This window comes from Panthera tigris, chromosome A3 (assembly GCF_018350195.1).
Source record: "Panthera tigris isolate Pti1 chromosome A3, P.tigris_Pti1_mat1.1, whole genome shotgun sequence".
NCBI classification, from domain to species: Eukaryota; Metazoa; Chordata; class Mammalia; order Carnivora; family Felidae; genus Panthera; species Panthera tigris.
Genome location: NC_056662.1, coordinates 131,455,444 through 131,468,645, shown reverse-complemented (window position 1 = coordinate 131,468,645; position 13,202 = coordinate 131,455,444). Strand labels below are relative to the sequence as shown.

The 13,202-nt window shown below is 60.1% G+C and overlaps 1 protein-coding gene across 5 annotated transcripts in view; it reads left to right on the top strand.

The window, feature by feature from the left end:
* ATP6V1C2 (ATPase H+ transporting V1 subunit C2) overlaps positions 1-13,202 on the top strand; it is a 53,644-nt gene that overhangs the window by 40,078 nt on the left and 364 nt on the right. For 2 of the 5 annotated variants that reach the window (XM_042982500.1, XM_042982499.1), the window contains 7 exons: positions 1,116-1,214; positions 1,790-1,858; positions 4,104-4,196; positions 4,307-4,400; positions 6,747-6,884; positions 7,727-7,824; positions 12,864-12,996. In XM_042982500.1, the coding sequence (XP_042838434.1) occupies positions 1,116-1,214; positions 1,790-1,858; positions 4,104-4,196; positions 4,307-4,400; positions 6,747-6,884; positions 7,727-7,824; positions 12,864-12,996 (724 nt within the window). The remainder of the gene's footprint in view (positions 1-1,115; positions 1,215-1,789; positions 1,859-4,103; positions 4,197-4,306; positions 4,401-6,746; positions 6,885-7,726; positions 7,825-12,863; positions 12,997-13,202) is intronic. The other 3 variants (XM_042982503.1, XM_042982502.1, XM_042982501.1) reach the window with 2 other exon arrangements.

The following is a 13,202-nucleotide window of genomic DNA, read 5'->3' as shown; positions in this document are numbered from 1 at the left end:
AATGCAGGGCTCGAACTCACGAACCGTGAGATCAAGAGATCAAGAGTCTGATGCTCAACCGACTGAGCCCCCCCAGGTGCCCCCCTTTTTCTTCTTTTGATAAACGTTTATTAAGCACCTACCATACCCTCAGCCTTTATGCCAGGCCCTAAAGATGCAAAGCAGAATAAAAGGTCATTTCTGCACTTGGAGAGCTCACAATTATTCACTCAACAAACATTTACAGAAAATCTGCTTTGTGCAGGGAGTAGTACAGGCATAACCCAGACAGATAGGACCTGACGGGTGGGACGGTAATGTGGAAACGCCAAGGTAGGAGGTACAGGCCCTGTGCCCTCGGAGAGGGTCCTAAGGGACTTAGCAGCGACGGCGCAGGTAGGAGAGGTGAGGTCGGAGGGGGGCATTGTACCTGAGGCTTTGGCCTTGGCCGAGTGCTTGAGAGCCATTCACCAGGGAGACGTCCTGTGCTGCACTGATACCCTGGCTGGGCGCTGAGGCTGTAGACGGTCTCCGTAGCTCTACCTTGGCTCGTCTGCTGATACAATAGCCTTGAACCGGGTGCTAAAAATACCACGACCTCGATGTAGACCGGGTTCCACTGGGCACGATGAAAGCTATTTCAGGTGAAGGTCCCCTGGCGGCTGGACCTGTGAGGCGTGAAAAGTGACACGGACCTCTCTCTGGTCCCTGTGTCTGCTCAGGACAGCCCGACACTCGAGTAACTCAAGCTGCCTGCCCCCCCGCCCCCCTCCCCCGCGGTCCCCTCCCAACAGCCGGTGGCTCGCACCGGGGGCAGTGCAGGCGACGGAGGTGTTGAACTCAGCCACCCCTCGCTGACTGTGACGGGGCCTCAGGCCCTGCCAGCCACAGCAGGTCTGGCCACCAGAACTGGGGGGTCAGGGACACACTCAGCCCAGGGCCCCGGCACTCCCGGGGGCGGGGGGGGGGACATCTGAGCCCTTCCTGTCTCCTGCCTGCCCTCCGGTCCCCGGGCCCGCGTGCTGGTGGGTGTACGGGGTCGGGGGAGGGGGTCCATGCGGCCCAGAAGCCCAGGCCCACGCTGCCTCCCTCCACCTTTCTCCTGATCACACCCCCTTTGTCCCACACGGATTCAGGGGAAACCTCTTCACTCGGACGCTGAGCGATATTGTGAGCAAGGAAGACTTCGTGTTGGATTCCGAGTATCTTGTCACACTTCTGGTCATCGTGCCCAAGTAAGTGGCCCGGGAAGGTGGGTGGTGCGGGGCCTCAGCCCGTGTTGGTGATCCCGGAAGGAAACCGGCCTGCCCGACGGAGAGGAAGGGGAGCCCCCCCCCCACGGCCTGGCCCCCGGGAGCACTAAATGGGAGTTGCGTGGGCCGGCACGGGAGCAGGGGGACAGCACCTGCGGTGGGACGCAGTGACAGAAGCAGCCGTTTCTTGAGCGCTCGAGGCGTGCCTGCCACACGCCTCACTCTCAACAAACCCCGGGCTGCTGTTACTCCCTTGTCCTGAGGCCAGAGAGGTCAGCTGGCTTGCCCAAGGCCACACAGGGCCGGGACTAGAAAGTTCCGACACAGTCACACGGGCCCTCTGCGGGGTCCCGGGCCCTCATGGGGAGGCTGGGTCCGGGATGGGGCTGGGCAGGAGATTCTCGGTGCCCATGGCAGGGCCTCGGGGGGTGGGGGGCACTCCGGCCCAGGCCTGCTCACTCCAGTCCTTTGGGAAGAGGGGTATACAGGGTCCCAAATACTTGGGACGCCGCGAAGTTTTTAAGCAGAAATCACTGAATGATCCCGTATCCTCGCAGACCAAGCTACGCGCAATGGCAAAAAACCTACGAATCCCTCTCGGACATGGTGGTCCCTCGGTCGACTAAGTAAGTGAGACCCCAACTTGGCACCCGGCCACCAAGCGTGCCGGAAGGTGTGAGGACCCTCGGCCCGCCCCACTCGCTCTCACAAGAGTCCCTTAGCCTGGAGCTCCTTTGCAGCCACACACCCGGCCCCATGCCAGACTCTCTCCATCTTTTAAAATGCGGTTTCCCTGCCCCCTCCTCCAGGAAGCCCTCTCTGGCTGCCTCCTGGCAGAGACCCCCCCCCCCCCTCAGTGCACTCTGCGGTGCCTTCTCAGCCCAGGTCATTCTTCCCCGCCTGAGGGTCAAGCAAGGGCCTGGCTCTGATGGCCACAGGGCGGGAGCAGAGGAGGAAGGCATTCTCAGCGTCCGGCCTCCTGGGGTCAGAGCAGGAGTGGCCAATGAAGCCTGGGAAGGTGGCAGGAGAAGGTTCACAAACCGTGAGTGACTCCCACGCATCTGGGGAGACCGGCATCTCAGGGCCGCACGCAGCAGCAGGAAAGGCTCTCACGATGCAGTACTGAGCAGGGGAAGCAAGTTCTTTTGCTTTAGCTCTAGAAACAGACACAACGAAACCACACGCGATCTGGGCACACGCAGGTGCCCAGTAGAGCCGTGGAGGTGTGTGGGCATGGGAAACGTGGCGACCTGGGGGCACAGCGCGACGTGCACCCGGGGAGGGCCACGGGAGGGGGGGGTCTGCCGTATGAGAATTGCTTTAGGTCTTAAATGGGGTGGCTGAGACACAGGTATTTGTTATTCTCTATACCTTTTCACACGTCTGAAATGGCTGGTCCTTGAAAAAAATTTTAATGTTCACTTCGTTTTGAGAGAGAGAGACAGAGCATGATCAGGAGAGGGGCACAGAGAGAGAGGGAGACACAGGCTCCAGGCTCTGAACTGTCGGCACAGAGCCCGACGCGGGGCTCGAACTCACAAACCGCGAGGTCATGCCCTGAGCTGAAGTCGGACGCGTAACCGACTGAGCCACTCAGGCGCCCTGCGAGTGGTTTGTCATTTTAAAAGATTTGGCGGGTGAGTGTTGGCCAGACATGCCAATTCACCCGCTTCCCAGGGCACCGTGGCAAGCGGGAGGGTGGCCCCTGCCCAAGTCCATCTCGGCCCGGAGGCATCTGGCTGGGGGTACCTGCTGCAGGGCGGCTCTCCCATTGTCACAACTCACTGGAGGTAGCAGTTAGGAGCTGAGTTGAGGGGTGCAGGGAACAGGACGGTCATAGCCTGAGGCCACAGGGGAGGCCAGAGGAACAGGCCCGGGGCAGCCACGTCTGCAGGGGCGGGGCGGGTGGGGTGGGGAGGAAGGCACACAGATGGGTGGAGGGGCTGGTCCTTGAAGTCACCCGGCTCAGCAGAGACGACCCCAGCTCTTGTAACAGTGGCATTCTGTGGCCAGGTGCCAGGCGCCCCGCCCAAAAGGCTGCCTCAGTAGGTGGCTTGGCTTCTCAGACCAGAGCCCCCAGGCCCCTCGTTGTCAGAAGGCGCCCGAGAATCCGCAGAGGTGACTCAGGAAAAGTCTCTGGAGCCTGGGGCGGCCCTTCTGGGCACGGACTCTGGGAGAGCGGAAAGGTGACCCGGCCCTGAGCGCGTCCACGAGACCTGCCTGGGCTTGGCGAAGGGCTTCAGGTCTGTGACCCAAAGACGCAGGCCCCTGGCTCTGACAACCCCTGTGTTTGGGGCGGTGCCCACGGGGGTCCCGTGTTGAGGTGTGCCTCGGGAGGCCGTCCGATTACAACATCGGACGTGAGGGGACGTGGCGGGGTGGTTTCCCACCACCGAGCTCTGCCCTGCTTCGCTGTGAGCACAGCACGTCAGAGCGAGGGCCCCCCGTCCGCACACGAGGCGACTGAGACCCGGGAGTAGCGTGATCTCTTGGGCATTTCACAAACCAGAGCTGAACCGCGCATCTCCGCACAGCTAGTCTCCTGTCCTTTCCTCCCCTCGAGGGCCTGCGTTTAGATCACCTGGAGGCCCCTGAGGCCTCAGCCTGGAGGTTGAATGGCAGGAGCCCGAGAGGGCGGGCCGCAGCAGGTGGCTGAGCCCACACGGCCAGGAGTTGGGAAATAAGGGACGTCCGGTTCCCTGCCCTCCGCTGCTGGCTGGGCCCCTGCACACGGGCCAGTGGGCTGATGGGGACGGGGCCTCACCTCTACGGTGACCCGCCTCCCCGACGGGAGAGAACAGGGCTCTCCTAGCCCAGCTCTGACGCCAGGCCCGGCGATGAGTCCCGTGAACAGACGCTTCTCTCCCCCAGACTGATCGCCGAGGACAACGAGGGCGGCCTCTTCACGGTGACCCTGTTTCGAAAAGTGATCGACGATTTCAAAACCAAAGCCAAAGAGAACAAGTAAGGGCTGGCCTTGGGGGGTTGCTCCGGGTCTGGTCTGTCTGCACCGGAGGGGCCTCTGCTCCGACTGGAAGCTTCTTGGCAAACGCCTCTCATTTGCTTGTTTTAAGGTTCACTGTCCGTGAATTTTACTATGATGAGAAAGAGATAAAGAGGGAAAGGGAAGAGCTGAGCCGTTTGCTGTCTGATAAGAAGCAACAGTATGTGAGTAGACTTCGCGGCGGCCGGGCTCCGGGCAAGGGCGGCTCCTCCCTGGGGGCACACGGCCCCGGGAATGGGTGCCCCCCTGGGGCTGCCGGGGTGCGTCTGGGGAAGGCAGAGGGGCCCCGAGGTGGCGCCTGAGCTGTGAGTCCATCCGAGCTCCTGAGTCCTGGTGCTGCCCTTCCAGGAAGGGACTCCCAGTTCCGCTCTGCAGCTGAGAAACAGACTCTGGGGGGGGTCAGTGAGCACCTCCCCCAGGAAGAGGGCCCCACCTGAGCCTTCTCCGCCCCAAGGTCGGGCAGGGCAAGGCGGGGATCCCTGAGTGGAAAGCGGGCGGCTCCGTCCCCTCCGTCCCCCTGCTATCCTCAGCAGTGCGGCTCCCCGGGTGCGATGTGACACCTTCTGTCACCAGCACCTGTATTTATGTCCCCTACGCTTTCAGCAAAGAGTGGGCGCTTGTCCCGGAGGAACTGACAACAGCCAACCTCCGTGTGCAAGGGCAGCTGAGCTCAGGGGGGAGAAAACCAGGCTTTTAGTCTAGAAGTGTGAACAGCGTGGCCTTGGGCACCCCGCTCTGTAAGACGGGCACGTTCCCCACGTGGCATCCTCCCTCTGCAGAGCGGGCCTAAGCCAGGTGGCTCCCGGGGCCTGCCTCGGTGGAATGTCTCCGGGTCCCTTCTCTCCCATCCCCCCCCCACCCCCCACCGGGGGTGGGTTTTCGGAGAAGCTTCCTAGTCAGCCTCTGGAGTAGAGAGGAGGGGAAGAATGAGTAGAATGTACTTCGGGTCTGTTGGAGGAAGACCGGTGTGTAAACATAAGGCTGTAAGTATGTGCTCGGACGATGCAAGATGTACCTCCCGTGTGGCCAAGTGTTTGCCCTGAGCCTTCTCTGCTGTCGGGCCGGGGGAGTCTGCACGTCCGACGTGACCTCTCCGGGTCGGTGGCCTTTTCACAGGGACTCCGGACAAGTCAACCCCCTCAGAGGTGGCAGCAGCATGGGGGTTCCCAAAATAGGGTTCTCCCAGCCCCCCCAGACTGGCCCATCCCCCTTGAGGAGGACCGGGGGGCTGGTTGAGGAGGAACGGTGGTGCCCGTGCACGGTTTCGGCCCCTCCCGGCCCCGAGCACACACGTATGTGTGTGGACGTGTGTGCGCACACCAGGGGAACACGCTTTTCGGATCCCAAATCTGCCGGGCTTCTCTGGCTGAGACCCCTTCCCGAGACAAAGGGCTGAGGTGGCCCCGGGCCCGAGGCCTCAGACCTGACACGCCCAGGCAGGAAAGGTGCTCGCCAACAAGCTGGAAAACCAAAGGGTTTTTCCCCTTGACCTCAGCTCGCCCCAAACCCTCATCACCCAGGAGCGCTCGGTGGTCTCTATCATAGTTGAGCAACCCTGCTGGCCTCGGGGCCGGCCCTGGCTGGCCTCCGGTTGGGGGCTAGACTGTGGCAGCTGTCACGGTGTCCAGGAGGGAGGCCCTGCCCGCAGGACAGGTGGTCAGGTCCGTGCCTTCGGCCCCTCCCTCCGCGCTGGCACAGACCCCCGAGGACCGAGGTGATACGCAGGAGCTCGACACCTGCCGCCCGGGTCTCCGGTTACCCGCCGGCGGAGGGTGCTGCTCCCCGACGCTGCCCTGGGAGCCCTTCCAGGGTCTCTCTGTGCAGGGGAAATGGAGATGCGAAGGAGACACACTAGCTCGGAAACATTTAGCTCCCTGCGGGGCTCTCGCTGGGTGCCAGTGAGCGGGGGTCAGCCGGGGTCGGCCCTACCCTGGCCGCGTAGACCCTTTCCCCCTTAGCTTGTTGGGAGGCGGGTGCGGTCGGCATCCTCTGCCGTTTTGATTACTCGCCAGCCAGAGGGGACAGGCTGGGGCCTGGGGCTTCGGCCCCCCTGTGAGAGCACGGGGTGGGGGCTTCCTGTGCTTTCTGTTTGCAGAGAGGGTAAAGGAGGCTGTGTCCCAACAGCACACCCGCCGTCCGCGTGTGGCATGCTTAAGTGCACCCCGATTGCCCTGCTGCCACCGAGGCTGGACGTGGTGGGGACACGCTCCTCAGGCAGAGCCGTTTCCACGAATGCCGCCTGGAGCTGTCCCCGTCCTGTCCCCGTGGAGGGGAGGTCCTGACCAGGGCCAGGCAGAGCGGGGGGGTGATGTGGGCACCGGCTCTGTCCCTGGAATATGGGGCCTGAAGACCTTAACACCCCGGTCCCATCTCGAGTCCGACCAGCACGCAATCCCGGAGGGCGGGCCGGCCTTGCCGGCCTCCCTGTGCTTTTCAGGCGATGCGAGTTATTTCTGTTTGTTGTGATGCATGTTTGCCGAAAGATTAATAAATCATTTCTGTGCCTTTAGCAAACTTCCTGTGTTGCTCTTAAAAAGGGATCATCCACCTTCCCGGACCACAAGGTTCAGGTAACCCCGCTAGGGAACCCCGATAGGCCCGCTGCGGGGCAGACGGACAGAGAGAGAGAGAGTGAGGGCGAGGGAGAGGTAAGCAGCACCCGGGAGCCCTGGGCTTCCCCCGCTCGCATGTCCTCGCCAGTGCAGGCGTCTTCTGAGAAAACAAAGCCTTGCGTTTTCTGTGACCGAAGGTGGCTTTTGTGGGCTCAAATCAAGGAGCCCAGCATCAAACGCCTTTCCTCCTCATCCGGGGGGCCTCCTTGGAGCTGCCCCCCGCCCCCGGCAGTGGATGGTGCTTGCTGGCCAGGGTGCCCCCCGCCCTGTCTGGAGGTGGCTGGAGCTGGTGACGGGGACAGGTGCTGGTGGTCGGGCGGCTCGGCTCTCCTCCCCTGGCTGCCCCGGCTGGACCCACCCCTGACCTTGGTGGGCACTTGGAGGTGCCTTTGCTCCAAGACTCGAGGCTCCCTCCCCCCGAGGAGCGGCCACAGCGGCATTAGTGGCAGCCGTCGTGGCCGAGTGAGGCGGGCTCCTCGGAGGGCCCCCTGGAAGCGGCGGCCGGTGGATGACGCCAGGACCCCGGGGCAGCGCCTCCCTGGGAGGCGGGCCCCTTCGCAGCACAGCGTCAGAGGGAAGCCTGCGGGCTGCCTGCTGACAGCCCTGAGGTCAGGGGCTGCCCAGCCCCTGCAGCCCGGTCTGCGGTGGCCCCGCGCATGTGCCGGGTGGCTGGCCCGTGGCGCTTCCCCGGCCCCCCTCTGTCCCCCGGGGCGGCCGGGCCGACGCGGTCCCGGCCCTCGTCCAACCACCTCGCTGCTTCCGCTGGCCGCAGGGCATTTCTTCGCTGCTCGGGGCTTGCTCTGTCAAAACCCGCGTCCTCCTCGGCCTCGCGCGGGCCGAGCGGCCAGCGGGCGTCACCGGCTCTCCTGTCTCTGCAGGGCCCGCTGCTGCGCTGGCTCAAGGTGAACTTCAGCGAAGCCTTCATTGCCTGGATCCACATCAAGGCCCTGAGGGTGTTTGTGGAGTCCGTGCTCAGGTGCGTGGAGGAGGCGCCCGGCCCGGGTGGGGCAGCGAGCTCTGGGGGCCCCCTGGGCTGCCGCCTGCCCCTTCCGCCCCCCCCCCCCCCCCCCCCCCCGTCTCCTCTGGGACCTGCCGGGCCCTCCCGTCCTCTCCGCGCGCTCCTCCTGGCTCTTGGCAACATGTTTAGGATCTCCTGAGTCACACGAGCCTCCCCTCGGCCCTGTGGGCCCTGCTGTCCTGTGCGCCGCGTCCCGTTCCTGCCAGACTCTCCGCGGCAGGCTCCGCCCCGCCCCGTGCACCTGCCGGGGCCTGGCGACTCCTAGAGGAAACACCAGCTCGGTCTCAGCCCTTGACCTCTGAGCCCAAGGCGGCACAAAAAACGAAAGCCCTGAACCAAACCGAACTAACGACAACAAAAATTTGGCCTTGTTTGTTTTTTTCACCAAAGTGAAAACAATTACCGTGGGAGATTTGGGAACTGTAGGTAAGCACGACCAATGAATAAAAAAATCACCTGTAATTTTAACGCCGGGAGAAAACTCTGCTGGCTAGTGTGCAGGTGTGAACTTTAGGAGTTTTTGTTTCTTTGTGTTTTGCTTTTTTTTTTTTATTGTAGTTTACAGATATGCATATTTTTTTTTTACTAAATTTTTGCAAAAATGGAATCAAGCAGTATTTTTTAAAGCCTGTTTTTCTGCCACGTTTTGGACATGTGCAGTGACATGAGCTATGTGGGGAGGGGGGATCTTGGTAGCATCACACACGGCTGGCTGTACCCTTTTTCTGGAAGCTTCCACCCCTGCTTCTTGGCCCCCTCTGGCCCTCTGACCCTCTGGAGTGCTCTCCCCAGCCCCTCCCCTGCCTGCAAGGCGGGCGGCCCCCGATCCCTTCCCAGCCGTCCACCTGGAGGCCTGTTCCGTACTTTCCCTTTCGAGTCTGTGCCTCCTACCTCGTCCTGTCCGCCTCTCACCTCACTCGGGCTTCCCCTGGACATCTGGCTCATCTTCCCTCCCGACCCCTTCCCCCGGCTGCCCCGTCAATGCCCGCGGGCTCACGTCTTTCCTGTTTCCAGACCCCAAACCTCAGGGCGGGCTCGGATGCCTCTGCTCCCTCACCCTCGCCTCCTATGCCCACTCCTGCACCCCACGACGCTTCCGGTGGGCCACCTGGCCTGCCCCTGCTTTCTCTCTGCCCTCCGTCCCCGGCCTCGCCTGGCCGGGCCAGCTCTTGCCACGGGCTCTCACTTGGTCCTGTGCCTCCGGTTCATCCTCCACGCGGCTGCCGGTGTGGTTTTGTCCAAGCACGATATGGCGGCTGCCAGGATCTGACCGTGGCTCCTCTCGTGGTCATCCACCCCCACCCATCTCAGAGGCCCGGAGTGGTGTGGATTGTGGCACTGGGCTGCGGGGCGCAGACGAGCAAACCTGGAGTGTGCCAGCCACCTGTGGTGTAGACGGGGCCCGAGACTGACCCTGCTGGCCTCGAAAATCAGTGGTTCTCAGGCTCACTACAGTGCGGATGCCCGTTTGCTCGAGAGAGGTAGAGATGGACGTCCTTAAGTTGGATGAAACAGGATTTCTCCTAAAAGTATATGTAAAAGTAATTCTTTACAAGACTCTCAATGTAGGATTTTTTTTTTTTTACTGTGTCTGTATTTTTCTGGAATATGGTTGTATACATGAGCGCTGTTTGAAAAATTCAAGTTCAGAAATACATACTGTGGAAACAGTTCCCAGTCCCCACTGCCCATAGATAATCACGGTTAATGGTTTCGAGACTCTTCTTTCTCCCCCAAATGGGATCGTTCAGTGTCCTGCGGCTTGCTGTCTTCATCTGCTCTGAATCAGTCTCTTCAGCACGGGTGAAGCTACCTGATCCTTTTTTAATGGCTTTTTCATATTCTATCCTGTGGACAGATCGTAATCCGGGAAAACAGAGGCTGAACACGTTTGCTGGGGCACACAGACGGTGAAGTTCACCTGCTCGCCCGTTCCTTTGACCCCCTGTTGGTCTTTGCCCCGCCCCCCCCCCAGTTGGCTCTTGGCCTCGGTCTCCCTCTTCTCCGAGCCGTTTTGTACTTCCCGCCTGGGGGGGAGGGAGGGGCCGACGTGCTTTCTGCCTCTGTCACCCGGCTCAGAGTCGGACAGATGTGAAATGGACATCTTCCAGACACTTCCAGACGTGAAATGGTCGTGGACTCCATAAAGTCAAAGTGAAGTAGACTCAGCCCTCAGTTGAGGGAGAGCTGGTTGACCCTCAGGGCACAGTGAACCGGGGGCTGCCGGGCGCAGAGTGGAGGGGCCAGCCAGGAAGCTAGTCAGTCTGGATCTCGGTGGGGAACAGAGGTTACGGAATCCTCACGGCGGCTGTGTGGCCGCGATCATCTAGGGAGAGCCCTGCAGAGGGAAGGTACTGAAAGGGCACCTCGGGGAACCCCAATAGAGTGGAGGAGAGAAGCCCATGAGGAAGTCAGGCAGGAGGAGGGAGTGGCTGACGAGTCAAAGGGAGGAGAAGCTTAAGGATTTAGGTGTCCCCGTGAAAAGGGTCACGAGGTCATCGGTGGGACAAGCTCGAGTGTGGTGGCCGGATGACTGGGTGACATGGGACACTGGGCACTCTCAAGTTTGGAATGAGAGCCCAAGGGGGCTGAGGGCGTTTCTTACAAAGGAGGGCAGGATGGCGAGACGTTACAGGGAAGGGGACAGCGGTAGACGATGCTGGCGCCCCCGTGGCACAGAGGTCTCAGTGTGGGGGCCTCACGTCAGGGCTCCCCGCCGGGTGACCTCGGCGGTCAGGGAGGAGGAGGGTCCTCTACTGAGCGGAGCAAGAAGGAGCAGTGTGGGGGCGGCCTTGTGGAGAATGAGCACTGACCCGGCTGTTCTGGAAGGCATGTTTTTTTTTTTTTTTTTTTTTTTTTAATATATGAAATTTACTGTCAAATTGGTTTCCATACAACACCCAGTGCTCATCCCAAAAGGTGCCCTCCTCAATACCCATCACCCACCCTGCCCTCCCTCCCACCCCCCTCAACCCTCAGTTTGTTCTCAGTTTTTAACAGTCTCTTATGCTTTGGCTCTCTCCCACTCTAACCTCTTTTTTTTTTTTTTCCTTCCCCTCCCCCATGGGTTTCTGTTACGTTTCTCAGGATCCACATAAGAGTGAAACCATATGGTATCTGTCTTTCTCTGTATGGCTTATTTCACTTAGCATCACACTCTCCAGTTCCATCCACGTTGCTACAAAAGGCCAGATTTCATTTTTTCTCATTGCCACGTAGTATTCCATTGTGTATATAAACCACAATTTCTTTATCCATTCATCAGTTGATGGACATTTAGGCTCTTTCCATAATTTGGCTATTGTTGAGAGGGCTGCTATAAACATTGGGGTACAAGTGCCCCTATGCATCAGCACTCCTGTATCCCTTGGATAAATTCCTAGCAGTGCTATTGCTGGGTCATAGGGTAGGTCTATTTTTAATTTTCTGAGGAACCTCCACACTGCTTTCCAGAGTGGCTGCACCAATTTGCATTCCCACCAACAGTGCAAGAGGGTTCCCGTGTCTCCACATCCTCTCCAGCATCTATAGTCTCCTGATTTCTTCATTTTGGCCACTCTGACTGGCGTGAGGTGGTATCTGAGTGTGGTTTTGATTTGTATTTCCCTGATAAGGAGTGACGTTGAACATCTTTTCATGTGCCTGTTGGCCATCCGGATGTCTTCTTTAGAGAAGTGTCTATTCATGTTTTCTGCCCATTTCTTCACTGGGTTATTGTTTTTCGGGTGTGGAGTTTGATGAGCTCTTTATAGATTTTGGATACTAGCCCTTTGTCCGATGTGTCATTTGCAAATATCTTTTCCCATCCCGTTGGTTGCCTTTTAGTTTTGTTGGTTGTCTGGAAGGCGTGTTCTGAGCAGAATAGAGAAGGTGTTCATTGATATCGATCCAGAGGGAGGGTCAGCAGGGAAAGGGCTGGAAGGATCTGGGAAGAACGTGGGAAGCCCCGAAGTCGAGAGAGTGGTCTGAGAAAGGGGCCCAGGGCTTGGAGGCTTGATGGGGGTAACGAGGAACAGTCAGTCAACATTCACGAAGTGTTGGAGTGCCCGCCGCCCTCCAGGTCTGGGGACACAGTAGACTGTGCACAAAACAGACCCGTGCCTCTGCCCCGATGGGAGCTCGCGGGCTGGGAAAGACAGGACAGCTGGGACACAGGGGTCCTCGTTCGGGAGGGTAAGCGAGCTCCCAGGGCAACCTGCAATGACTGGCGGAACGACCAGGTCGGACGACAGAGCGCGGTGGCACCATGGTCTGGGAGCTGGAATGCGCGTCCTTAACGTGCGTGTTGCCTGGGTGTGTGGTCAGCAGGTGGAGACAGCGGTGTCGGTGTCGGTGAGGCCGAGGGTGTGGAGTGGGTTTCTGGAAAGCACTGGGAGTTGCGGGAGGGAGTCAGGAGGGGGGCTGCTCGCTCAGGTAAGATGGCCGCGGCCCCTCCGCTCACTGCCCCGGGGGGTACCGGAGCTTTGTGGTAAGAGGGGACACGGAGATGAGGCCATTCCCCTCGCCCGTGACCCAGCCCACGCGCCGCCACCCGTCTGCACCCGCCAGCTTCTCTGGCTCTTGCCTCCCGGAAAGACCATTTAGGCGGGGCTCGGACATCGGGGTCCTGCCGGCCCGGCATCCTGGAAACGCACGGGACTAAGCAGGTGTTAGGCTCGGCGTGTGGCGAAGGCAGCGACACGCGTGGGCACGGCCTCCTTCACGTACACTCTGCTTCCCGCCCGCAGATCCAGCAGACCTCCGCGTTTTAGCGCACGCCGCACCGTTATCCAGAAACGGCCGGCTAGCCTGTTCTGGCACATTCCCCTCCAGAAAAATCCAGTCACCAGTCTCACCTCTGACCCTAAATATTTCATTCCACTGAGTTGTACTGTCTTAAGCGGTGTCAGCTGAAGCTTTTTCCTTCTTACTAGCACCGCCTCTGTTTCTTGTCAGGGTTGTTTTCCCCCCGTTTCCATCTGGGGTAACTTATCCGCACATTTTGTCTGTCTGGGAAGGTACGGGCTTCCAGTGAATTTCCAGGCGGTGCTCCTCCAGCCTCACAAGAAGTCCTCCACCAAACGTTTAAGAGAGGTTCTGAACTCTGTCTTCAGACATCTGGATCAAGTAGCGGCTGCAAGCGTGTTGGATGTAGGTATACGATCCAGAAGCGGCCGGGGTTCTGTGCTCAGGTCAGCCTCCCCACCTGGGAACTTGCCAGATCCCGAAACTGCCTGTTACGAAGATGTACGTTTCACAAATGCGAAAGTGTAACAAGGAAGAGGCTCTGCTCTGGGTGTGTGTGTGTGTGTGTGTGTGCGCGCGTGCCTGGCGAGCGTGCGCTGCGCGGGGCAGAA